Source organism: Amphiprion ocellaris, chromosome 4 (assembly GCF_022539595.1).
Source record: "Amphiprion ocellaris isolate individual 3 ecotype Okinawa chromosome 4, ASM2253959v1, whole genome shotgun sequence".
NCBI lineage: Eukaryota > Metazoa > Chordata > Actinopteri > Pomacentridae > Amphiprion > Amphiprion ocellaris.
This window is the reverse complement of record NC_072769.1, coordinates 20,564,506-20,592,184: the sequence shown is the minus strand read 5'-3', so window position 1 is coordinate 20,592,184 and position 27,679 is coordinate 20,564,506. Positions and strand designations below refer to the sequence as shown.

The following is a 27,679-nucleotide window of genomic DNA, read 5'->3' as shown; positions in this document are numbered from 1 at the left end:
TTATGACACGCAAAGCTGCTGTGCCTCTTTTCCTACACATGTTGGCTGCACATTTCTGGCAGGAAATTGACAGCATTTCAGCAGCTAACTCATGGATGAGATAATATCTTGTGGGTGGAAGAGAGGACAAGATGCTCCCAGTGTTTTACAGTGACCCTAAGCAGAGACAAATTTAAATCCGAAGCTGCTGCTGCAAAGACTCACACACATGCACACAGATGCGCACATACACACAGGGTTTTCATTTAAATCTCGGCTTTGCTTAACTCACCAAACAAGAAATGTGGTCTGTGGCTGTGTGTTGAACATGGTAAAGGTTTCAATTAAAGTAGGAGGAACAATACCCACCCAGCATCCAGCAGCTGTCTGGGTTGGCTCCACTGTACGCTGCCGAGAGAGGATACACAGAGGCTGAAACAGACTCAGCAACTGGTGTTTAAGTGCTGTTTTTGGTGGCATTTAGTTACAACGTCAACCTTAAGAAACAACAGGGCAGTAATACAGTTGTAGAGGATATTAGTTTAGGATCTTCTATGGTTTCGTAGGACATGTAGAGGCCAAAGCAGGGTCTTTGTGACCTCTACATATGCTGCTCGGTTTTGGGTGGACTGACTCGCATTTATCTGCATTGATCTTGGACTGTCTTTCCCCGTCGATCTGTTTAAAATTACCTTGGAGCTGACTACAGAAGTCCACGCTGAAGCCATCTTGTTCTGCAGCTCCTCTTTCCTGCAGTTCCTCAGTCCATCTGTCCCACTAACAGTCTTTTAATTGAGAGTCCTCCCCAGTCTGATGCTGGCCATTGCTGACTGTCAGTGTTTATACAATTGGGCTGGGACAGGGACTGCGAGCCAAGCAAAACATCCATGAAACATCAAGCCTGCAGCTAAACAAAACCCAGCAGTGAGACACACACACTTGAGCCAGATAAGGGCTGAAAATGATGCTTTTCTGAACGCAGCTAGGTTAAGTTGTTGACCATTGCAGTAACACAGAAGCTGTGTGTGAGTGTTGACTGTTGTCTGGGTCTAATTTCTACAGCATTGTGGGATTTTCCTCACTACTCTAGCTGCTCCATTTTCTTGTGATGTACGAAGTCACACACACACACACACACTCTCCTCTGTCCTTTTGCTCACCATCGTCCTCTTTCGTTGCGAGCCAAAGAGGAAACCCTGGCGAGACGCTAGCACAGTGACTAATGTTGTGTATCTGGCCGGGCCTCAGATAACACAGCCTCCTCCCCCGGCCTGCTGTGACAAATATGTGTGAGTGTAGCGGTGGGATCTGGGCCCAAGCCTGTCCCTGACCCAACCCAGGCCAGACACAGGTTAAACCACGGCCAAATGCAATCCAGATCCGCCACAGAAGCAGAGTATTGAGAACGTGAGAATCATGAGAAATCTCTGTAATTTTGTCTTTCTAGTTTCCACTGACAAGCCACACACACACACACACACACACACACACACACACACACACACACACACACATACAGGTTAGGGTGGTTTGTGAGGGCACTTTTTCCATACCAGTTCAAACCATGGTTTATGGGGGCACACCTTTCCCTTTGTCCTAGAGACACATAGGAGACAAAAAACTGCTCCAAAAAAAATCACAAAAATTCCAGTCTACTTAGAATTCCAATAGAGTAAAAGACTGCAAAAATATAATGACTTGAAATTCTACAGGATTATGGGGACGGGGCGGGAGGAGGCGTTTCCAGGCACAATGGTGACTTATGAGGACACCCCTTGTTTATTAGGACATTACCCATTCACACACATACACAAATATGGCAAAACCCCTGAACATGAGGACCAAGCTGGTTTAAGTGGACATTACCCATTCACACACATACACACATATGATAAAACCCTTGGTTATGAGGACCATGCTGGTTAAAGTGGACATTACCCATTCACACACATACACAAATATGGCAAAACCCCTGAACATGAGGACCAAGCTGGTTTAAGTGGACATTACCCATTCACACACATACACACAAATGATAAAACCCTTGGTTATGAGGACCATGCTGGTTAAAGTGGACATTACCCATTCACACACATACACAAATATGGCAAAACCCCTGAACATGAGGACCAAGCTGGTTTAAGTGGACATTACCCATTCACACACATACACACATATGATAAAACCCTTGGTTATGAGGACCATGCTGGTTAAAGTGGACATTACCCATTCACACACATACACACATGACAAAACCCTTGGTTATGAGGACCATGCTGGTTAAAGTGGACATTACTCATTCACACACATACACAAATATGGCAAAACCCCTGAATATGAGGACCATGCTGGTTAAAGTGGACATTACTCATTCACACACATACACAAATATGGCAAAACCCCTGAATATGAGGACCATGCTGGTTAAAGTGGACATTACCCATTCACACACATACACACACATGACAAAACCCTTGGTTATGAGGACCATGCTGATTTAACTGGACATTACCTATACACACACATATGACAAAACCCTTGGTTATGAGGACCATGCTGATTTAACTGGACATTGCCCATTCACACACATATGATAAAACCCTTGATCATGAGGACCGTGCTATATATATATATATATATATATATATATATATATATATATATATATATATATATATATATACTTGATTTAGTATAGACTTCAGAGTTCAAAAGAGGAGAAATGGCTGCAGCAAATGAAATGCACCACCTAAACTATATAAAAGGTAAGTGAGACATGGAAATATTTTGATTATGCAAAAAAGTTAACCCCCTGAACACAGGGATTCATAGATATGTGGTATTGTCAAGGGAGGGAAAAGTTGTCATTTCCACTTTAAGACTTTAAGATGGTATCGGAATGGTCTTTCAATGTAACTTGAGTTATAAGGACAACACTGTCTAACTGAAGTTCACCCATACATACATATCAGATATGTGGAACTGTAAATGTGCAATAACTACTTTATGTTCAATAATCCATAATTCAACTGTAGTATTATTTGTCACACTGTATATACATATACAAGAGTATAATGTACATTTACGTTTCATGCATAGATATTTTTATTTTATTTTTCTATTTAGGTTTATATTCCTATTGATATATTTTATACTCCACTACTTCTCTAAAGACTGAAAAGAATGGGAACAGCTGGAACAAGAAGCAATTTCCCCTCTGATCAATAAAGTATTTCTCGTGTTAATGCATAAATTAGCCATTTCTTAAATAAATGTAACGCCCAGCAGTTGGAGTGTGAACTTTTTTTATTATATTTTCCAATGGTTGCTTTTGTGCAAAAATGCTACAACCCTTTTGAACATGCATAAAACAGTGTTTATAAAATAGAACCAAAGTAGATAACACCCTAATGTAAAAATTTCATAAAATGAAAAATGAAACTCTGCTCTGTTACTGTTTAAGAGGCCACATGTTTTCCACAAGAAACAATCCAGTGTGTTCAACTAAACCAATACAGCAACAAACATTTCATCTTGGAATCAAACATGGTTCACTGGATACAACTCAGTGTTAGCAGCTTAGCTTAGTGTTTCCAGAGGATTCCACAGACTCGATGTCATTGAATGTCATTAAATGAAAAATAAAATTCCAGTACTTTTGCTGTCTGTATAAAAGGTACAGTACAACCAAGCAATGCATACAACATAAAATGGGACCAAAGACTAACTTAACATAATTATTGCCCTGAGAAACTGTAAAATATTGACATTAATGTAAACAAACAACAACAACAACAAAATAGCTCAACTGGGGTACAGACCAGTTTGTGGTATCAGTTTACAACAGTACAGTTATAAACAACTTGTGGTGCCTGTGGGCTATAAGACACTTTTCCTTTTGACCATGAGGCCTCTGTTCCTAACAAAATCTCGTATGTTTTGAGTAGTTCTGTCTCTCAATGCAGCATGTTCAGCACGCTTACACTGCTCACACTCTAACTTTGTTGCAAGGTGTCCCTTTGAAATGTGTGTTTTGAAGTGTTTCATAACAGCACTAACTTCATTCTTTCTCCATGGCTTTTTTACACATCTTCTTGACTTGACCTCTGCCAATAAAAAGGACATTTTCCTTGATAAGGGGAAGGCAATTGCGGTTTTAAGATTAAACCTCACTGAAATAACTTCTGATCCACTGCAATGGTCTTGCATTTGTGGCCTTGATCCCCCTTTGGAAATTTTGTTTTTACTAGCCACTGTGGCATTGGCGCCCTGCACAACTGCTTTAACTTGTTTCTTTCCTTCATCTGCTTAACAGACTACTTCCTGCCTATCAATCTGAAAGGCTTTGTATTCATGGCAGTCACAAGAAATTCTACCGAAACTACAAACTGTTAAATTTGTTTGGCCTCCAGGGGATCTTGCAATGTATATGCAATGACAACATTATGTACTAACTTCCACTAACCTATTGTATTCTGCCAATATGTATTATCTTGTGTTTATTCACTGAAGTTTAAGCATCTTAAAATAACAGAAATTAATAGATTGAGTCCTACCTTTGGAGCTGGTTACCTCACTTTGGATCGCCAACAGATTTTTTTGCCCTAGGGGAACCAGGAAATTCTTGTGTGAGAATGGCTTCTATAAACTCCAATTTGTGAATTCTATTTTCAAAACAAAATTATACTATTCATAGTATACAGACAGAACATCAGTTGTACCAGAACTTGATCTTGTAATCGTGTGTGGATGCTAAAAACTTGTCTTAAGTTGTCCGTTGCGCTTTTTTTCAACATGCCTAGCTGGCAAACTACTTAGTCTCCTCGGTCTCAGTTCATTCAACCGTAAGTGTCATGCTTAGCTAAAAACCTTTGTCCCCTCTGCTACATACGTGACTTCTGGAATAACCCTCTGAACCATTACTATAACTTAAGATAAATAAAAATTTAAAACCTTACCTCTGGAAGTGCTGGCCTCATCCTGGGTAGATTCCATACGTTTTCTTTTTTCTAAAGGGAAAAAGAATTTTTAATATTAGAGTCCAAGCTCAATGGTGTAGTATTTCTATTTGTTAGTTTTTAGATGATCAAGTTTGAATGTGTGTGCTTTAAATCCTTTTGGAGACAAACATTCAGGGTCCAAGTATGTAAGCGGAGCACTAAAAGGCTAGACGCGAGAGCAGTTAGCAGTAAATTTGCAGTTTAGTGGTAACTTAAATCTACAGGTATAGATGCCAGTAAATAAAGACTGCAGCTTATCAAGATCAAGTTGAAGTCTCCTAACTTCTGGTAAAAGGGGTTGGGCACTAGGGATGGGCATCGTTAAGATTTTAACAGTACTACTACTATTACCGATGTTGCTTATTGATCTGGCACTTGAACATTACTCTTATCAGTTCTTTTTCTTAACTTTATGTATTATACACTGACTGGATACTTTATTAGGTACACGTGTCACTCCTGACAGCTAAGAACAGGAAACTGAGGCTACAATTCACATGAGCTCAGCAGAAAGGGACCAGAGAAGATTAGAAACCCACTGCCTGGTATAATCAGTCTCCATTTCTGCTGCCCCATTCAGATGGGAGGGTCAGGTTCAGGCTGCTGCTGGTGGTGTAATGGTGCAGAGGATATTTTCTTGGGACACTTTTGGCCCCTCTCTCCTCTGTATGTGTTCCTCTTTTTACGAAATCTAATTTCTGGAATAACCCTCTGAACCTTAACCACAGCTTTAAAAATGGAAATACCTTACCCTTGAAAGCCTTGGTCTCATCCTTTGTCAATTCCATCCTTTTTCTTTTACCTACAAAATTAAAAAAAAAAGTCAAAAACATCTGAACTTTTCTTTTTAACAGCTATGCAAGGTGAGCAACGCTAGCAAAATTTGTATACTCCTAAAGTTTAAGTCCTGAAGTAACAACTAATGATACACCCCATAACAAATATTTTGATACTACAATCTGGAACCATATGAACAGTTGAGATAAATTTAATTAATGAAAGATCCTCGGTATGTTAAAGGTCCTCCTTAATACAGGTCCCATGATACAATTGATCCACACTATCAGGCTATAGGCAGTCGAAATGCAAAACCCCTTTTGGCTCATTGTTTGGTCTATTTATGGTGGCAATTTTATACTTTATTTCAAACCCTGTTAACTTTGCGGTGCTATTAACACAACAAGAGGAAGCTACAGTTTGTTGACTTTCAACATTAGATTTTATTCTATATGGTCCTCCCACCACAATATATTAGGGCCCAACCAATCTATCGGCCAGCCGACTAAATCGGTCAATTACAGCCCTTTTCAAAATAATTGTAATCAGCCTGAGTTTTGCCAATTAAATGCCTATATATTCTTAATTTCTCATAATACAGTAAATGCTGTTAAGTGTCAGAATCGCGCAGAATGATGTCCTTGCACTGTTTGTCCAATACATGGAGTCATATTTCTGAGTCCATTCAATCCTCAGTAATTTACAGGAATAAGCTACAGCTAGGCAACATTTCAGGAGTGGGCTGAGCCGACAGGTAAATTTAAAATGACTCGAAATTAAAAATGGCTCAACTTGTCTTCCGTTTCTATTTAACCCTCTTTGCCATGTGTCATGATGAGTGACGCGTGCTTCATTGTGTCAGTCATGCTTTTCACTGACGTTGCATTGCTAAAGTTGCGCTAACCTAAATTAAGTTACTTCCTGTCTGTGTATGTTAGCAATAACATCACTGCAGTTATGCCAACCTACCATAGCATTAGCTAACAACTTCAAAGCCAGTAAGTAACTGCAGAAATAACGAAGTGTACAAAGTAGCTGAGAGTACAGGACGACCATTCATCATTCCGTCTGCTGCGTGTTGAGGCACATTTAAGAAGGAGGATGTAAACACAGAGGGGAGGAGGTTTATTCAGTAAAATGATTAACATTACTGTCTGTCTTCAACAACCGTCATGATGTCACTCTTAGTTTTACTTTGTCAGAAAATACTACAACGTGACCCAGGCTGTAACAGCAACTCACTGTGTGTTGTTTTGGAGTAATATTAGTGTTGCACTATCTGTGACCATTATATATCGGCACCCTCTTAAAAGAATGGCCTAAGTCATTTTTTCAGGTTTTTCAGAAAACACAAAAAACTAAAACACAATACACTGAACCTTGACCTAGACCATCATACTACAGGGGTAGAATTGCATGATCTGTTCAACTGAGTATTGAGGCGATTTTACCAGAGGTGGCCAGCATCATGAGGAGATGTTTTAGGCAAAAAAATAGCTTTTGTCAGAAAATGACTTAGGCCATTATTATAGAAAGGTGACGATGCAACTCTGTCAAAGATGACATGTTTTGACATTTGAAAAAGGCGTCTCTGGTTTTTATTTTGTTTTGGCTTTGCAGCAACAGCAAGTACAAGACAAGATATATTTCATCACTCATTTACAAATTGACTCTTTTTTTAAGGTTCTATAATTTCTCTGAGGTTTAATGCTTTCTTGCATATTTTTGTACTAGAAAATTCGTCTCTGTTGTAAAGTTGAACAAATACTAAAGGACAAAGTATGTAAAACAATAAAATGTTCTGCCTGTAATTTATATCTTTGTAGTTGTGTTAAGGGATCAAAAAAGAAGTTCTATTATTACATATTTTTTAAATTAATCGGCCAATTAATCTGTTGTCGGTATTTTTTTCTGCCAAATAGCGGAATTGGCCTCAAAAAATCCATATCAGTCGGGCCCTACAATATACCGTTAATGTATACTGGAAGATATTCAGTACATACCCCTTAGTCCAAGGGCACGATCTGATTCATCATCTCCGCCATCATCATTGTCTCCACCGCCACCGCCATCATTGCTGTCTCCACTGCCATCATCGTCGTCTCCACCGCCAATGTCACCGTCTCCACCACCGTCGTCGCCTCCACCGCCATCGTCGTCGCCTCCACCGCCATCGTCGTCGCCTCCACCGCCATCGTCGTCGCCTCCACCGCCATCGTCGTCGCCTCCACCGCCATCGTCGTCGCCTCCACCGCCTTCCTTGTCGTCATCATTTTCATCATCTTGCTCACCCTCGTCCAGCTCTGGGTCCAATTCAGCTAAAAAAAAAAAAAAAGCATAATTGATTCAAAAAACAACAACGATTGTTGTGGCAAGTTTGGACACTATACATGTTTTTATATTTAGGATTCATTTGTGACAACTAAAACTAAACCTTAATGCAAAATTAGTTTCTATTCTAGAAAGCCTGTATTTAGATATTCAATTAAAAAAAAAATTATCACCACATACCTTCAATCTCAATCTCATGAAGAGATTTTCCCTGGAATTCTGCAAGAGATCCTTTCTCCATTGCCAGTAGAAGCTTTGAGATTCTTGCCATTTCTATAGTTGCCTCTGGCAGCCGATAAAAGTCTCTGTGGACCCGAATATCATGTCCTAAAAAGTTGGCAAGTTGGTCCAGCTCATTATCCTTGAGGTTGAGAATTTGGGACAACGTTGCGACATGCTTGCGAAGCTGTGTAGACCTGAGATATTGAGGGTTCTTTGCACCACACAGGTGTGCAAACTTCCTGATGCAGTCCTGTCCCCTGTAGTGACTAGTGGAGGAGCACTGTGGCCGTCCAAACAGGAAGGGATTATCCTTGTGCACATTACAGGTGTCTCTTTTGTCTACAAGAAGTGTTGCTGCAGTGAGGACCTCAGGATTTAATAAAACTGTCACCTTTCTCCCTCTTTTGCCCATAATTTCTACCCTGCTGAAGTGCCTGGCTAGCGTTTGCTCAAATTGTGAGAGTCCAGCAGCAATGTCCACATGAAGCTCAGTCTGGTCTCTTTTTTCAAAAGACTCAAGTGTCATTTTTGAGACTTCTCCTGCACGACGTCTGTTGAAGATAATTATTTGAGTAAGAGTCACTCTGGCAAGCTCTCCATAAGACTGGGGAGACGTATGCTCTTTCAGGTTTTCAACAGCATCAGCTGATTTCTTCTCCAGGTACTGATGCAAACGCTGAACATCTTCTGTGAATGGCAGGGTAGATGGTTTATTAAACTTTGATTTGCTTAAGGAAGCAAGTGCTGTGTGGGAGACAAGTCCTGCCCATTCTTTTGTGCAGAGCTGTGTGAATCGCTCTGCTGCTTTTATCATCTGTTCATCCTCTGCTGCAATGGCCCTACAGAGAATAATGTCACCAATCTTCTTGAGCGAATGTCCTAATTTCAGGGCAAGACTTGGTGTGCGATAACAGTTCTTCTCTTCATCATAACCAGCAATTGTTCTGACAGCTGCAATGACTTTATAGAAATTTTTTGGTTTAGTAGCATCTTCAAAGCTAAAAATTGATTTTTCTTTTCTCAAGGTCAACAACAGTCTGCCCATTTCCCGAACCTTTTGTCTCATATACTCAAATTTTGTTGGATCACTTCCATGCTTGTTGTAGAGAGACTGACTCAGTTGCAGTATGAGGAAATCATTTCGAACTACAGATCCTACTTCATCTTGCCTCATATTTTTGAGAACCTTCCACACTCCAGGGGAAATTGCTTGGGTGCATGTTGACTCCGCAATATCAGCCAAAGCTAAACATTTGGCTTTACCAACTGCTTCAGATTCTGACATTGTCTTTGAAGGGCACTTACGTGAATGGCGCCACAGCTCTTTACGGACAAACATTCCTTTACAATATGCACAGTGCACATAGTTGTTTGTATTGAGAGAGCTTTTTGATTGTTTCGATCTTCTTTTTACCTTCAGTAGTCCATCATTATGTGCGAGAACTTCTTGATTATGTTCATAATTACCTTTGTTCCGCAACTTTTCTAGTAACCTTTTTCTCTCTTTGGAGTTCTTTGGGAGCAAAAACACTTCAGCAATAGCCGGTTCTTCTTTTTCATGCTTTTTAAGGTGACGAGCAATTTTCGATTGAGGTGTCTTGCAAACATAACAGTAATTCTTTTCAGTACAAGAAGACCCTTTTGGGGCTGGTGCAGTCTTTGTCACACTAACATCAGAAAGAGAGTCTGTTGCAGTTGTTGGAAAGCTCTGGGTATTGCTTGTGGTAGGATCATCATCAGAAGATTTGCTATCAGGTATGAGGTCTTTTTCGATGCCAAATTTGCCAGAGGTGAAGGCATCTCTGTCCTCCTGCTCCATGCAGTCAATGGGTTGTGGCATTTTCTTCTTCCTTTTCTTAGAAGACAGCAAGTCAGCTGCCCTAGCCTTATGACGTGGTAGGCTTGGATCAGTGTTGGAGGAAGATGGATCACCACCATCTCTACTTGATGCAGGTACACCAGAGCTGGTACACCAGAGGTCTTCAGAGCTGGATCCATCACTACTGCAAGGCACGTAGTCCTTATCTGAAAAACAGCCATCACTACTTTCTGGAGAGTCACAAACACGATCATCCTATAAAGCAAAATAATAAAATAAAGCTTTTGTTATTTTCACCTTAAATATATATATTTCTGTGTAAGTCACAATCCAACACTAAAATGTTTACGTCAAATTTCAAATGGAATCGAAGGAAATGAACATACCGATGTTGAATTCCTCTTGAAAAAGCAGGATTTGTGCCATGATTTTGAGCACACTAAAATCACATTGAAATGAAAAATTAGCAAATCATGCTGATCTTGAAGTTTTCAACATAATATAACTGTGCACTGTAGACAAACGTGACATAGATACTAACATTGACATGTCACACCAAGCCATTTTAAATTGGAGAAGGGTCTTCCTCTGCACGCTTCACAACGTTCCAAAGAGCTGACAACTGCACAGGTAACTTTATGGAGGCACTGAGGTAACAAAAATGCACATCATAAGTTAAATTTTTTTTTTTTTTTTAAAATGATAAGAAAATTGTAAATACACAACATAAAGACACAACCAAAAGCTGCACTGGACAGGGTCCAAGAATATAGTATAACGACCTTTAGGAGAAAAGTAAGAAGTTGGCTACTGTGCAAGTGTGATCCCTGTGAGTTTAAATTTGTACAATATACAAGGATTAAAAGTTTAAAAAATAAATAAATGGTCATTGGCTCACAAACACATTCTCCTTGTGTGCCAGTTCTGGCTAACATTAGCTCACAAATAATGCAGTAATGCAATCTGACTGTACACAAAAAAAATCCTACATTCTATCTTTTTATCTAAATTAAATGATTAAGTTGGTAAAAGAAATGCATCAACACACGACCTTGGGCCGAGTTTAGGAACCCCAAATCCAACACATAACCAAATTGTGTGACCCATTGTGTTAGTAAATACATACAGGCATACGTGCCCTCATAATCCAGGAGTGTGAGGTGCCCATCCCCCACCCAACACACACACACACACACACAACTCGGCTTCCTGAAAGTTTAACAAGTGAGCTCCTGTCCTTACAAGACACTGCGTCCAGACAGTCCTGTACTGTGACGGGTATATTACACTATATGTAAGTGTGTGTACTTCTGAACACCCTCATCCGGTAAAAGAGAACACTATTGTGACTACATGAGAAATCTTGAATGGCAAGAATAACAAGCAACTTACATCTTCATCTTCTGGTGCACCAGGAGTTGCAATAACTTCAGTCATGTGCCGACCTGTGGCACCAAGGAGTTTCTGAAAATGAGTCATAAACGGGTGCAAATTTGAGAAAATTATAAACTGAAACTATTCACTATCATGCCCAAAACAATGTGGCATTTGTCTGGCAGAAACTTCACTTAATAGTCATCAAAGAAAATAGAAACCAGGAGTAAAGACCATGTAACATAAATGTGAAAGCTTGCCTTTTGTTCTCGTGCTGAGGTGGGCATTTCTTTCTCAGACGGTGATGTGCATGGTTCCTTAAAGTGTGCCTGCAATTGAACAGAGGAAACACAAGTTTTTCTCAAATGCCTACAAAAGTCTCGACAACATGCATGAAGGTTTCTTAAAGTTGTGCCTGTTGTTTGCTCATTTACAGGAACTCTGTGGCAATAGAAGAGAGGCTAAACCAGAATTTAGTGGCTGCAGTTGTCTTGTAAGGACAGAAGCTAGGTTGCTAACCATGACAGAAACTTTCCCATGCCTTTTCAAGGACCCATAATAACATCTCTATGATCGCTCACAATGTGGAAGTACACAACAAAATAGCATTATATAGATCTCCTTGTACACAAAACGGTATACCTCACCTCAAATACTCAATACAGTATGAAATTTAAACTGAGATACTTTTTATTCTCAATTAAATGGAATAAAATTAAACAGATGTTCATAATCACAGGTAGTCAATGCATGGTTCATCAAAGCATGCTTTCCAATTAAAATGGTGCAAATACTACTGTAACCGCGGCATTACACACAATAAAAGACATAGCATTTCACTAAAGTTCGTGACTTTCCAGGCTGGGAAACTGTTTTTGTTATTCCATGACCATGGGAACCCCAAATCTAACACATAACCAAATTGTGCAACCCATTGTGTTAGTAAATACATACAGGTACACGTGCCCTCATAATCCAGGAGTGTGAGGTGCCCATCCCCCACCCAACACACACACACACACAACTCGGCTTCCTGAAAGTTTAACAAGTGAGCTCCTGTCCTTACAAGACACTGCGTCCAGACAGTCCTGTACTGTGACGGGTATATTACACTATATGTAAGTGTGTGTACTTCTGAACACCCTCATCAGGTAAAAGAGAACACTATTGTGACTACATGAGAAATCTTGAATGGCAAGAATAACAAGCAACTTACATCTTCATCTTCTGGTGCACCAGGAGTTGCAATAACTTCAGTCATGTGCCGACCTGTGGCACCAAGGAGTTTCTGAAAATGAGTCAAATGGGTGCAAATTTGAGAAAATTATAAACTGAAACTGTTCACTATCATGCCCAAAACAATGTGGCATTTGTCTGGCAGAAACTTCACTTACTAGTCATCAAAGAAAACAGAAACAAGGAGTAAAGACCATGTAACATAAATGTGAAAGCTTGCCTTTTGTTCTCGTGCTGAGGTGGGCATTTCTTTCTCAGACGGTGATGTGCATGGTTCCTTAAAGTGTGCCTGCAATTGAACAGAGGAAACACAAGTTTTTCTCAAATGCCTACAAAAGTCTCGACAACATGCATGAAGGTTTCTTAAAGTTGTGCCTGTTGTTTGCTCATTTACAGGAACTCTGTGGCAATAGAAGAGAGGCTAAACCAGAATTTAGTGGCTGCAGTTGTCTTGTAAGGACAGAAGCTAGGTTGCTAACCATGACAGAAACTTTCCCATGCCTTTTCAAGGACCCATAATAACATCTCTATGATCGCTCACAATGTGGAAGTACACAACAAAATAGCATTATATAGATCTCCTTGTACACAAAACGGTATACTTCACCTCAAATACTCAATACAGTATGAAATTTAAACTGAAATACTTTTTATTCTCAATTAAATGGAATAGAATTAAACAGATGTTCATAATCACAGGTAGTCAATGCATGGTTCATCAAAGCATGCTTTCCAATTAAAATGGTGCAAATACTACTGTAACCGCGGCATTACACACAATAAAAGACATAGCATTTCACTAAAGTTCGTGACTTTCCAGGCTGGGAAACTGTTTTTGTTATTCCATGACCATGGGAACCCCAAATCTAACACATAACCAAATTGTGCAACCCATTGTGTTAGTAAATACATACAGGTACACGTGCCCTCACAATCCAGGAGTGTGAGGTGCCCATCCCCCACCCAACACACACACACATAACTCGGCTTCCTGAACGTTTAACAAGTGAGCTCCTGTCCTTACAAGACACTGCGTCCAGACAGTCCTGTACTGTGACGGGTATATTACACTATATGTAAGTGTGTGTACTTCTGAACACCCTCATCAGGGAAAAGAGAACACTATTGTGACTACATGAGAAATCTTGAATGGCAAGAATAACAAGCAACTTACATCTTCATCTTCTGGTGCACCAGGAGTTGCAATAACTTCAGTCATGTGCCGACCTGTGGCACCAAGGAGTTTCTGAAAATGAGTCAAATGGGTGCAAATTTGAGAAAATTATAAACTGAAACTATTCACTATCATGCCCAAAACAATGTGGCATTTGTCTGGCAGAAACTTCACTTACTAGTCATCAAAGAAAACAGAAACCAGGAGTAAAGACCATGTAACATAAACGTGAAAGCTTGCCTTTTGTTCTCGTGCTGAGGTGGGCATTTCTTTCTCAGACGGTGATGTGCATGGTTCTTTAAAGTGTGCCTGCAATTGAACAGAGGAAACACAAGTTTTTCTCAAATGCCTACAAAAGTCTCGACAACATGCATGAAGGTTTCTTAAAGTTGTGCCTGTTGTTTGCTCATTTACAGGAACTCTGTGGCAATAGAAGAGAGGCTACAACAGAATTTAGTGGCTGCAGTTGTCTTGTAAGGACAGAAGCTAGGTTGCTAACCATGACAGAAACTTTCCCATGCCTTTTCAAGGACCCATAATAACATCTCTATGATCGCTCACAATGTGGAAGTACACAACAAAATAGCATTATATAGATCTCCTTGTACACAAAACGGTATACTTCACCTCAAATACTCAATACAGTATGAAATTTAAACTGAAATACTTTTTATTCTCAATTAAATGGAATAGAATTAAATAGATGTTCATAATCACAGGTAGTCAATGCATGGTTCATCAAAGCATGCTTTCCAATTAAAATGGTGCAAATACTACCGTAACTGCGGCATTACACACAATAAAAGACATAGCATTTCACTAAAGTTCGTGACTTTCCAGGCTGGGAAACTGTTTTTGTTATTCCATGACCATGGGAACCCCAAATCTAACACATAACCAAATTGTGCAACCCATTGTGTTAGTAAATACATACAGGTACACGTGCCCTCATAATCCAGGAGTGTGAGGTGCCCATCCCCCACCCAACACACACACACACACAACTCGGCTTCCTGAACGTTTAACAAGTGAGCTCCTGTCCTTACAAGACACTGCGTCCAGACAGTCCTGTACTGTGACAGGTATATTACGCTATATGTAAGTGTGTGTACTTCTGAACACCCTCATCAGGTAAAAGAGAACACTATTGTGACTACATGAGAAATCTTGAATGGCAATAATAACAAGCAACTTACATCTTCATCTTCTGGTGCACCAGGAGTTGCAATAACTTCAGTCATGTGCCGACCTGTGGCACCAAGGAGTTTCTGAAAATGAGTCAAATGGGTGCAAATTTGAGAAAATTATAAACTGAAACTATTCACTATCATGCCCAAAACAATGTGGCATTTGTCTGGCAGAAACTTCACTTACTAGTCATCAAAGAAAACAGAAACCAGGAGTAAAGACCATGTAACATAAATGTGAAAGCTTGCCTTTTGTTCTCGTGCTGAGGTGGGCATTTCTTTCTCAGACGGTGATGTGCATGGTTCTTTAAAGTGTGCCTGCAATTGAACAGAGGAAACACAAGTTTTTCTCAAATGCCTACAAAAGTCTCGACAACATGCATGAAGGTTTCTTAAAGTTGTGCCTGTTGTTTGCTCATTTACAGGAACTCTGTGGCAATAGAAGAGAGGCTACAACAGAATTTAGTGGCTGCAGTTGTCTTGTAAGGACAGAAGCTAGGTTGCTAACCATGACAGAAACTTTCCCATGCCTTTTCAAGGACCCATAATAACATCTCTATGATCGCTCACAATGTGGAAGTACACAACAAAATAGCATTATATAGATCTCCTTGTACACAAAACGGTATACTTCACCTCAAATACTCAATACAGTATGAAATTTAAACTGAAATACTTTTTATTCTCAATTAAATGGAATAGAATTAAACAGATGTTCATAATCACAGGTAGTCAATGCATGGTTCATCAAAGCATGCTTTCCAATTAAAATGGTGCAAATACTACTGTAACCGCGGCATTACACACAATAAAAGACATAGCATTTCACTAAAGTTCGTGACTTTCCAGGCTGGGAAACTGTTTTTGTTATTCCATGACCATGGGAACCCCAAATCTAACACATAACCAAATTGTGCAACACATTGTGTTAGTAAATACATACAGGTACACGTGCCCTCATAATCCAGGAGTGTGAGGTGCCCATCCCCCACCCAACACACACACACACAACTCGGCTTCCTGAACGTTTAACAAGTGAGCTCCTGTCCTTACAAGACACTGCGTCCAGACAGTCCTGTACTGTGACGGGTATATTACACTATATGTAAGTGTGTGTACTTCTGAACACCCTCATCAGGTAAAAGAGAACACTATTGTGACTACATGAGAAATCTTGAATGGCAATAATAACAAGCAACTTACATCTTCATCTTCTGGTGCACCAGGAGTTGCAATAACTTCAGTCATGTGCCGACCTGTGGCACCAAGGAGTTTCTGAAAATGAGTCAAATGGGTGCAAATTTGAGTAAATTATAAACTGAAACTATTCACTATCATGCCCAAAACAATGTGGCATTTGTCTGGCAGAAACTTTACTTACTAGTCATCAAAGAAAACAGAAACCAGGAGCAAAGACCATGTAACATAAATGTGAAAGCTTGCCTTTTGTTCTCGTGCTGAGGTGGGCATTTCTTTCTCAGACGGTGATGTGCATGGTTCTTTAAAGTGTGCCTGCAATTGAACAGAAGAAACACAAGTTTTTCTCAAATGCCTACAAAAGTCTCGACAACATGCATGAAGGTTTCTTAAAGTTGTGCCTGTTGTTTGCTCATTTACAGGAACTCTGTGGCAATAGAAGAGAGGCTACAACAGAATTTAGTGGCTGCAGTTGTCTTGTAAGGACAGAAGCTAGGTTGCTAACCATGACAGAAACTTTCCCATGCCTTTTCAAGGACCCATAATAACATCTCTATGATCGCTCACAATGTGGAAGTACACAACAAAATAGCATTATATAGATCTCCTTGTACACAAAACGGTATACTTATCAAAGAAAACAGAAACCAGGAGTAAAGAGCATGTAACATAAATGTGAAAGCTTGCCTTTTGTTTTCGTGCGGAGATGGGCATTTCTTTCTCAGATGGTGATGTGCATGGTTCTTTAAAGTGTGCCTGCAATTGAACAGAGGAAATGCATTTCTGTCTAGCTACTTGTTTGGCAGTGATATCATTTGATTGTCAGCAAGGAAGGAAAACAGGAGTAAGAAGTCATGTAACAGTTGTAGACCTAAAACCAATTTTTTACAAATTTCAAAGATTTCACAGTTGTGCAGATTTTTACAATGACCCAGGTAACCTATACTAGTCCTCAGCATAGGTTAAAGTCCAACAACTAATACTGTAAACCTGTACCTGTGAATACAATATGATATTTAAGAAACAACATTAAGAAAATATGAGAATCTGAACCCACCATTGAGCGCCATGGCCAAGGGGAATCACCATAGTTGTACGTTATTTCCTCGCCTGGAAATATTTCCTTTAAAGCAAACAGGCACAAGTGTGGCCTTCCTTTTACCACTATTTTTTTGACTTTGCAGTTCGGATTTATGTGATCATCATTGACGAGTCGGCCAAGCGTTCCGTCATCTTTCAAAGCATCTATGCTGTGAGATAAAGAGACCAGACAAAACTTCAAACTTTGCTTGGGATTAAATTATTCAAAATATCATGAGAGAAAAACCTTCAGTGTAGTCCAACCTTGGTTTTATGTTAAAAAAAAAAAAAAACATTAAAAGCACTGTGTTTTGTTAGACAGTTACAGTCTTATCATTTAGCATAACATACATAATGATAAGAGGGCAAAGAGATAGTCCATGGGCCCGGACCCAAAATTTCCATTATTGGTACCACTCAAGGCGACCAATTCTTTTTGGAATTTGTAACTTGCTATATGTCTCTAGTTTGCATTTCGATATGATAGCCGTGCAGACTCACAACTTAATAAATGTTTAATGGACACAAGAACGGGTCTAATCCATAAGTCACCTTCGATAGAATTAGTCTTCATTATGAAAAAATAAGAAGTGCCGCATGCCACATATCATCATCTGTGCTAATAACTCAAAAACACAGAACTACAACAAACTTGAGTCTGAGAAAGATTTTGTTGCTATGGTAACAAGACGGTCTGTGAAAAAAACAAGAAACAGAATGAAAAAAGCAAGACACAAAATGATAAAGCAAGACACAAAATTACAAAACGACAGAAACGAGACACAAAATAACAAAACCCAACACAAAATGACAAAGACACAAAACAACAAAAACAAGACACAAAATGACAAAGCAAGACAAAACAACAACAAGACAAAACGACAGAAACGACAGACAAAATATCAAAACAAGACACAAAATGACAAAGCAAGACACAAAATGACCACAAGACACAAAATGAAAAAGCAAGACAAAACGACAAAAACAAGACACAAAATGACAAAGCAAGACACAAAATAACAAAAACAAAACACAAAGAGAAAAAACAAGACACAAAGCGACAAAGCAAGACACAAAAACAAAAGGCAAGACACAAAACGAAAAAAACAAGACACAAAATGACAGAAACAAGACAGAAACTGACAAAACAAGACACAAAATAACAAAAACAAGATACAAAATGACAAAGCAAGACACAAAGACACAAAAACAAGACAGTGACAAAGCAAGACACAAAATGACAAAAACAAGACACGAAGCGACAAAGACAAGACACAGCGCAAGACACAGCGCAAGACACAAAACAACAAAAACAAAACAAAACACAAAGCAAGTCACAAAATGACCAAAACAAGACAAAACAACAGAAACAAGACACAAAATGAAAAAGCAAGACATAAAATGACAAAGCAAGACATAAAATGACAAAGCAAGACACAAAACGACAGAAACGAGACACAAAATGACAAAGCAAGACACAAAACGAAAAAAGCAAGACACAAAATGACCAAAACAAGACACAAAATAACAAAAGACATAAAATGACAAAAACAAGACACAAAACTACAGAAACAAGACACAAAACAACAGAAACAAGACACAAAAAACAAAACAATGCACAGAATGAAAAAGCAAGACACAAAACGACAAAAACAAGACACAAAATTACAAAGCAAGACATAAAACGACAAAAACAAGACACAAAGTGACAAAAACAAGACACAAAGTGACAAAAACAGGAGACAAAGCAAGAAATGAAATGACCAAAACAAGACACAAAATTACAAAAACAAGACACAAAATGGACAAAAGAAGACACAAAATGACAAAGCAAGATACAAAATAACAAAAACAAGATACAAAATGACAAAACAAGACACAAAATGACAAAATAAGACAAAATTACAAAAACAAGACACAAAACGACAGAAACAAGTCAGAAAATGACAAAGCAAGACACAAAAGGACAGAAACAATACACAAAACGACAAAGCAAGGCACAAAACAAAAACAAGACAAAAGACAGAAACGAGACATAAAATATCAAAACAAGATACAAAATGACAAAGCAAGACACAAAACAACAATAACGACACAAAACAACAGAAATGAGACACAAAATATCAAAACAAGACACAAAATGGACAAAAGAAGACACACAATGACAAAGCAAGACACAAAATAACAAAAACAAGATACAAAATGACAAAACAAGACACAAAGTGACAAAAACAAGACACAAAATGACAAAAACAAGACACAAAGTGACAAAAACAAGACAAAGTGACAAAAACAAGAGACAAAGAAAGACATGAAATGACAAAAACAAGACACAAAATTACAAAAACAAGACACAAAATGGACAAAAGAAGACACAGAATGACAAAGCAAGACACAAAATAACAAAAACAAGATACAAAATGACAAAACAAGACACAAAATGATGAAATAAGACAAAATTACAAAAACAAGACACAAAAGGACAGAAACAAGACAGAAAATGACAAAGCAAGACACAAAAGGACAGAAACAAGACACAAAATGACAAAGCAAGACACAAAACAACAAAGCAAGACACAAAACAACAAAAACAAGACACAAAAGACAGAAACGAGACATAAAATATCAAAACAAGACACAAAATGACAAAGCAAGACACAAAACAACAATAACGACACAAAATGACAGAAACGAGACACAAAATATCAAAACAAGACACAAAATGACAAAGCAAGACACAAAATGGACAAAAGAAGACACAAAATGGCAAAGCAAGACACAAAATAAAAAACGATACAAAATGACAAAACAAGACACAAAATGACAAAATAAGACAAAATTACAAAAACAAGACACAAAAGGACAGAAACAAGACAGAAAATGACAAAGCAAGACACAAAATAACAAAAACAAGATACAAAATGACAAAACAAGACACAAAATGACAAAATAAGACAAAATAAAAAAACAAGACACGGAACAACAGAAACGAGACACAAAATAACAAAACAAGGCACAGAATGACAAAGCAAGACAAAACGACAAAAACAAGACACAAAACGACAGAAAGGAGACACAAAATAACAAAACAAGACACAAAATGATAAAGCAAGACACAAAATGACAAAGCAAGACACAAAACGACAAAAACAAGACACAAAGCGACAAAAGAAAGACACAAAGCGACAAAGCAAGACACAAAATGAAAAGGCAAGATACAAAACGACAAAAACAAGACAAAGTGATTTAAACAAGACACAAAGCGACAAAAACAAGACACAAAGCGACAAAGTAAGACACAAAATGAAAAGGCAAGACACAAAATGACAAAGCAAGACACAAAATGACAAAGCAAGACACAAAATGAAAAGGCAAGACACAAAACGACAAAAACAAGACAAAGTGATAAAAACAAGACACAAAGCGACAAAAACAAAACACAGAGACAAACCAAGACAGAAATGACCAAAACGAAACACAAAATTACAAAAACAAGACAAAATGACAGAAAAAAGACACAAAAAACACAAAACGACACAAAATGACAGAAAAAAGACACAAAAAACACAAAACGACACAAAATGACAAAGCAAGACACAGAATGGCAAAGCAAGACACAAAACGACAAAGCAAGACACAAAACAATAACGACACAAAACAACAGAAATGACACAATATCAAAACAAGACACAAAATGGACAAAAGAAGACACAAAATGAAAGCAAGACACAAAATAACAAAAACAAGATACAAAATGACAAAACAAGACACAAAGTGACAAAAACAAGACACAAAATGACAAAAACAAGACACAAAGTGACAAAAACAAGACAAAGTGACAAAAACAAGAGAAAGTGACAAAAACAAGAGACAAAGCAAGACATGAAATGACCAAAACAAGACACAAAATTACAAAAACAAGACACAAAATGGACAAAAGAAGACACAAAATGACAAAGCAAGACACAAAATAACAAAAACAAGATACAAAATGACAAAACAAGACACAAAATGACAAAATAAGACAAAATTACAAAAACAAGACACAAAAGGAGAGAAACAAGACAGAAAATAACAAAGCAAGACACAAAAGGACAGAAACAAGACACAAAATGACAAAGCAAGACACAAAACAACAAAGCAAGACACAAAACAACAAAAACAAGACACAAAAGACAGAAATGAGACATAAAATATCAAAACAAGACACAAAATGACAAAGCAAGACACAAAACAACGACACAAAACGACAGAAACGAGACACAAAATATCAAAACAAGACACAAAATGACAAAGCAAGACACAAAATGGACAAAAGAAGACACAAAATGACAAAGCAAGACACAAAATAAAAAACGATACGAAATGACAAAACAAGACACAAAATGACAAAATAAGACAAAATTACAAAAACAAGACACAAAAGGACAGAAACAAGACAGAAAATGACAAAGCAAGACACAAAATAACAAAAACAAGATACAAAATGACAAAACAAGACACAAAATGACAAAATAAGACAAAATAAAAAAACAAGACACGGAACAACAGAAAGGAGACACAAAATAACAAAACAAGACACAAAATGACAAAACAAGACACAAAGCGACAAAAACAAGACACAAAGCGACAAAGCAAGACACAAAATGAAAAGGCAAGACACAAAACGACAGAAACGAGACAAAATGGACAAAAGAAGACACAAAATGACAAAGCAAGACACAAAATAACAAAAACAAGATACAAAATGACAAAACAAGACACAAAATGACAAAATAAGACAAAATTACAAAAACAAGACACAAAAGGACAGAAACAAGACAGAAAATGACAAAGCAAGACACAAAACAACAAAGCAAGACACAAAACAACAAAAACAAGACACAAAAGACAGAAACAAGACATAAAATATCAAAACAAGATACAAAATGACAAAGCAAGACACAAAACAACAATAACGACACAAAACGACAGAAACGAGACACAAAATATCAAAACGACACAAAATGACAAAGCAAGACACAAAATGGATAAAAGAAGACACAAAATGACAAAGCAAGACAAAATAAAAAACAAGATACAAAATGACAAAACAAGACACAAAATGACAAAATAAGACAAAATTACAAGACACAAAAGGACAGAAACAAGACAGAAAATGACAAAGCAAGGCACAGAATGACAAAGTAAGACAAAACGACAAAAACAAGACACAAAACAACAGAAAGGAGACACAAAAGCGACAAAAACAAGACACAAAGCGACAAAGCAAGACACAAAATGAAAAGGCAAGACACAAAACGACAAACGAGACACAAAATATCAAAACAAGACACAAAATGATAAAGCAAGACACAAAATGGACAAAACAAGACACAAAATGACAAAGCAAGACACAAAATGACAAAGCAAGACACAAAATGACAAAATAAGACAAAATTACAAAAACAAGACACAAAAGGACAGAAACAAGACAGAAAATGACAAAGCAAGACACAAAATAACAAAAACAAGATACAAAATGACAAAACAAGACACAAAATGACAAAATAAGACAAAATAAAAAAACAAGACACTGAACAACAGAAACGAGACACAAAATAACAAAACAAGGCACAGAATGACAAAGCAAGACAAAACGACAAAAACAAGACACAAAACGACAGAAAGGAGACACAAAATAACAAAACAAGACACAAAATGATAAAGCAAGACACAAAATGACAAAGCAAGACACAAAACGACAAAAACAAGACACAAAGCGACAAAAGCAAGACACAAAGCGACAAAGCAAGACACAAAATGAAAAGGCAAGATACAAAACGACAAAAACAAGACAAAGTGATTTAAACAAGACACAAAGCGACAAAAACAAGACACAAAGCGACAAAGTAAGACACAAAATGAAAAGGCAAGACACAAAATGACAAAGCAAGACACAAAATGACAAAGCAAGACACAAAATGAAAAGGCAAGACAAAACGACAAAAACAAGACAAAGTGATAAAAACAAGACACAAAGCGACAAAAACAAAACACAGAGACAAACCAAGACAGAAATGACCAAAACGAAACACAAAATTACAAAAACAAGACACAAAATGACAGAAAAAAAGACACAAAAAACACAAAACGACACAAAATGACAAAGCAAGACACAGAATGGCAAAGCAAGACACAAAACGGCAAAGCAAGACACAAAACAACAATAACACAAAAGATGACAGAAACAAGACACAAAACAACAAAAACAAGACACAGAATGATAAAGCAAGACACAAGACGACAAAAATGAGACAAAATAACAAAACGAGACACAAAATAACAAAGCAAGACACAAAATGACAGACACAATACACTATCGTTATATAAGCTGCAGAGATCAAAGCGTGTCAAAAAAGTAGCAGCTTTTTGTCTGGAAAGTACTGTAACTTCTTTTAAGACAACATTTTGAAGAGAAATACATTTTGATAAATCAACAAGAAGCAAACTTACCAATAGTGCTGCCCGTTCCACATAAAGTCAAATAAATAGTGGTTATTTTTGTCATCAAGACCTTTACTTGGAGACAAAATTCCCCGGTACTCCACCACAAAACTTTGTGGTGCAATGTATTCCTGTGTAAACACACCTCTCCCTGAAGAGAAGAATGAAAACATTAACCTAAGCTCAACTAGTAGTTAGGTAGCAAACACTATTTATGAGATAATAAAACAAAAAACAAGAAGAACAAGAACAACTTATTAGCACATTTAAAATACAGAGTTAGTCAGTGCTCTGGCCTGTGCTGCTGCTGAGCAGTGCTGAGCGTTCTCTAATACAGATACTGGGCATAAGTACCCACTTCAAATAAAAAATTAACTATCACATTAACTAGAGGTACTGTAATGCGACTATGTTGGACACCTACCTTTAAATGTGCTGATGAATTTTCCCTCTAGGAAGGGTTTGTCTCGTCTTTCTACGATGTGATCTACAGCATCTTGATCAGGACTCTTCCTCCTCCTCCTCCTCCTCTCTGTCATCTTTGCTGTAATAATGTTAGGCCAACAAGACATTTCAGTCAGGATATTTATAAATATCAGAAATGTCACATATCTGTCCTCTGGACAACTATTAGCCAACCTATATATCAAGTCAAGCCATATCAGTTATTCTGGCTTCACATTTAACAGGTTCGTAGAAATAAAATAATAAAAACTGATGTTCAGAATGAATAAACCCTTCTATAAAAACCTTGAAAATATAGATATGACTAAAACTGAAGTGTGGCTTCTTTAAATGGTACTACAACTGAGATTTCAGATTCAGAGTATGAGAGAAAACTAACAAGAAAACATTATCATACAGTTCTGAAACGGTTTAGTAGAAATGCTAACAACATGTTGTTCTTAACTGTCCAGATGGCACTGTCAGTAATAAACACACACAGAATATTACGATTTAAAGCTCGATGCTGCTGCGGCTCCACTCGGTACTGTGCATTGCTGTCGGCCGTGTGTGTCAGGGCCCCCACCTCGGTTCCGGCTTCAGCCCCCTCCTGACCTCCCTCCTTCTCTCCCTCTCCCTTCTTTCTGTTAATTTCCCCTGTTTTTCTCCCTTTCAGTTCTCTCTGCCTCTCCCTGCTCTCCCAATGAAGCCTGGCTGAGCTGCTCTCCGCAGCTGTCTCCTATCACTAATCAGTCTCATCCTCAGAACTCCGGGCAGCTGTTTCACAGCACACCTGCAACTCATCACCTCCAGAAAAGCCGGTCTCACGCTCCACACCCTGCCAGATAGTCAGTTCTGGCCAGCCTTGCACATATCTGCCGCTGTAGAAAAATTATCGCTAACCTGTTCTGCCACCCAAAGTTCCGCTGCCCCAGCTGCCCGGTTCTGCCGTTCTGTTCTCCAGTACCAACCTTCGGATTTCCCCGACCAGACCCTCCGGATTCTCCCCACTTCCAGCCACTGGATTCCCGACCTGCCCCTGGATCTCCCTGCCTGCCGTGCCTCCCAGCCATCGGATAATCCTGCCTGCCTCCTCCGTGGAACGGGACGCTCCAGCACGCTCTCCGCCGCCGACCCGCTCCGAACAGAGGACGCCGGCCGGACCGCCGGTTCCCGGAACCGTCGCCCTCCCCTTTTAATGAGTTCTGTTTAGTTATTCCCCAACAGTCGAAGATTGACTTATTTCTCCGCGAGTTTCCTTGGTTATCCTGTTGTCTCTGTAAAAAAAATAAAAATAAACCTACATCTGTTCCTGCCTCAGTCCCTCGTCACTCTCTGCTCGGGTTCACCCGCCGCCATGACATTGTGTTACAAAGTTGGTTTTACAAACCGCATTAAAATCCGTCAGGATATATTTTGCTGTATAAAAAATATCTAACAGCGTCACCCGTTAATTAATTGTTATCTGAAATTAGTCTACCGGGGATGAAGAGCGGAGACGGACGGAGCAGCTTGCTGTATACCAGCTGCAGCATGTACGTAGCTAGCGCCGGCACCGGACCCGGCTTCGTTTCACAAACCAGCCGCATTGTATCCTGATACATTCTGATACATCCAGATACATGTCGCTGTATAAAGTATGTAATAGTGGCACTTACCTGTATATTAATTTTACGTTGCTCGTATACACCTGATCCGATGAACGTTCGTCCGTCGATTTTGTCAGATGGCTGCCGAACTTTACCTTTAACCTCTGACCATCCGGCTCAGCCAATCATGGATCAGAATCCGCCGCTGAGGTTCAGCTCAGCCAATCACGGATCAGAACCCGCAGCCAGTTGATTGACGTTCGGCTCAGCCAATCACGGATCAGAACTCGCAGCTGCAGCCTATTGACGTGAAGTTCAGCCAATCATTGAGCAAGAAGTGGTTAGCCAATGAGTGGCGGTGATTTTGTGTGTGAACGGCGGGAAAACGTGTGTGGAAGCGTCTGCAGATTATACACTGAGAGCACACACTGCGACACACAAAATTTCAGGTTTATCGGGTTGTGAGGACATGACGAGAAAAAGAGAGGGGAGGTTAATGGCAGCCTCCTGAGTGCCGCTACGGTGTTTGAATTATGGGGACACTGGAGGTGTCCTCATAATCCCCTACTGTCCTCGGAATGTCGGTATGTAAACCGGAAAAAAGTCCTCATAATCCGGAAGTACCAACACACACACACACACACACACACACACACACACACACACACACACAAACTCACATCTTTGATGATCTTGTTTTTGATGGCCATCTTTGACACATCTGCCTGCTGCCTCTCTTCTGTCTGTAATCTTTTATGCTATCGTGTATGATCAACCTTGATGCCGTCACATCACAAACACTTCTTCTGTTACTCGTCTCTTAACTGAATGTGGAACAATGCGCAAATTAATAAGAAGAAATAACAGGCACAGTCCGTCCCCTCCCTTCCCTTTTTCTCCCGTCAGTGCCTCCTCAGTTGAGGGGGCTTGCTGCTTTAATGCTTCTTAATGCTGTTGTCTGCTTAATGGGCCAGATATGAGAGGTGCTGCTAGCCGGCGTAATAAGTCAGTGATTAGAGGGCGCCTTGTCACAGCAGCAGCCCTGCAGACAGTGGCACGCTCTAATTGCCGTATTAGACGCCCCTTAACTATCTTGTCAGCTGTCAGACCCCGGCTCGTAAACAGCAGAGGTGCATCTGATATTTCCATTTGTTTATTTCCATGTTGTGCTGCTAGCGCTGCTGCACAGAGAGGTAATTAGAAAAGGCCTGAGTTGGGTGACATCACGCTGCTAAATTTGGCCACTCTGGATTAGATTGTGGAAATTCTCTATGCAAGGAGAGTTACATGCTGTGTAAAAAGTCACCAAAAAAAGAGGAGTTAATTTTAAAAATTGCACTTGGATTTTAAGGGTGGTTGACAGATAAAGAAAGAGACAAAAAGTGGAAAAGTGTGCAAAATGAATTGGGCAGCAAACTTTTTTTAAGTGTTTCTAGTCTATAAAGTGCCAGTAAATTAAAACCACTGCAATTTCTCACATCCAAAAGTGAAATCTTCATATTGTGTAATATTACACATTTTGTCTGCACTGTCCTCTAATAACATCTATTCACGTTTGATGGGTACCAGTGAATTTAAAGGTATTTTTGCTTGACTTAATCATCAAAACTGTTGCTGATTAAATTTCTATTTCGAAGATTTGAATTTTTAGAGAACGGCCTTTTTATGAGATCTAAATGTTGCTGCTGTTTAGTGTTAATTTAAAGGGATAAGAATGTATTTTAAGCACAAGCTTGACTATTGAATTGAGTGTATGCTAGTTTGTGGGTGACTTGCATCTGGAC

General features: G+C 38.8%; 2 protein-coding genes across 11 annotated transcripts in view; one reads left to right on the top strand and one right to left on the bottom strand.

Moving 5' to 3' along the window:
- bnc2 (basonuclin 2) overlaps window positions 1-27,679 on the top strand; it is a 218,608-nt gene that overhangs the window by 141,360 nt on the left and 49,569 nt on the right. The window lies entirely within an intron of this gene.
- LOC118470098 (uncharacterized) lies at window positions 3,392-26,554 on the bottom strand. Of its 2 annotated transcripts, XM_055009982.1 has the most exons (23): window positions 25,965-26,554; window positions 24,287-24,406; window positions 23,872-24,013; window positions 17,354-17,546; window positions 16,984-17,052; window positions 16,543-16,611; window positions 16,303-16,374; window positions 15,349-15,417; window positions 15,109-15,180; window positions 14,153-14,221; window positions 13,913-13,984; window positions 12,959-13,027; window positions 12,719-12,790; window positions 11,763-11,831; window positions 11,521-11,592; window positions 10,670-10,775; window positions 10,515-10,567; window positions 8,268-10,383; window positions 7,760-8,074; window positions 5,731-5,781; window positions 4,938-4,988; window positions 4,536-4,583; window positions 3,392-4,085 (listed from the first exon to the last, which is right to left on the bottom strand). In XM_055009982.1, the coding sequence occupies exons 2-23, from the start codon at window positions 24,399-24,401 to the stop codon at window positions 3,859-3,861; spliced, it is 4,191 nt and encodes a 1,396-aa protein (XP_054865957.1). In that variant the 5' UTR covers window positions 24,402-24,406; window positions 25,965-26,554; the 3' UTR covers window positions 3,392-3,858. The 2 variants fall into 2 exon arrangements, with proteins under 2 accessions (XP_054865957.1, XP_054865956.1); XM_055009981.1 differs by having other exon boundaries at window positions 24,287-26,554.

Coding starts and splice junctions, on each gene's coding strand:
- LOC118470098 (XM_055009981.1), bottom strand. CDS start 24,434: ATGTCTTGTTGGCCTAACATTATTACAGCAAAGATGACAGAGAGGAGG. Junction 17,053..17,353: donor CTTGGCCATGGCGCTCAATG/GTGGGTTCAGAT, acceptor GTTCAATTGCAG/GCACACTTTAAAGAACCATG. Junction 14,222..15,108: donor GTGCACCAGAAGATGAAGAT/GTAAGTTGCTTG, acceptor GTTCAATTGCAG/GCACACTTTAAAGAACCATG.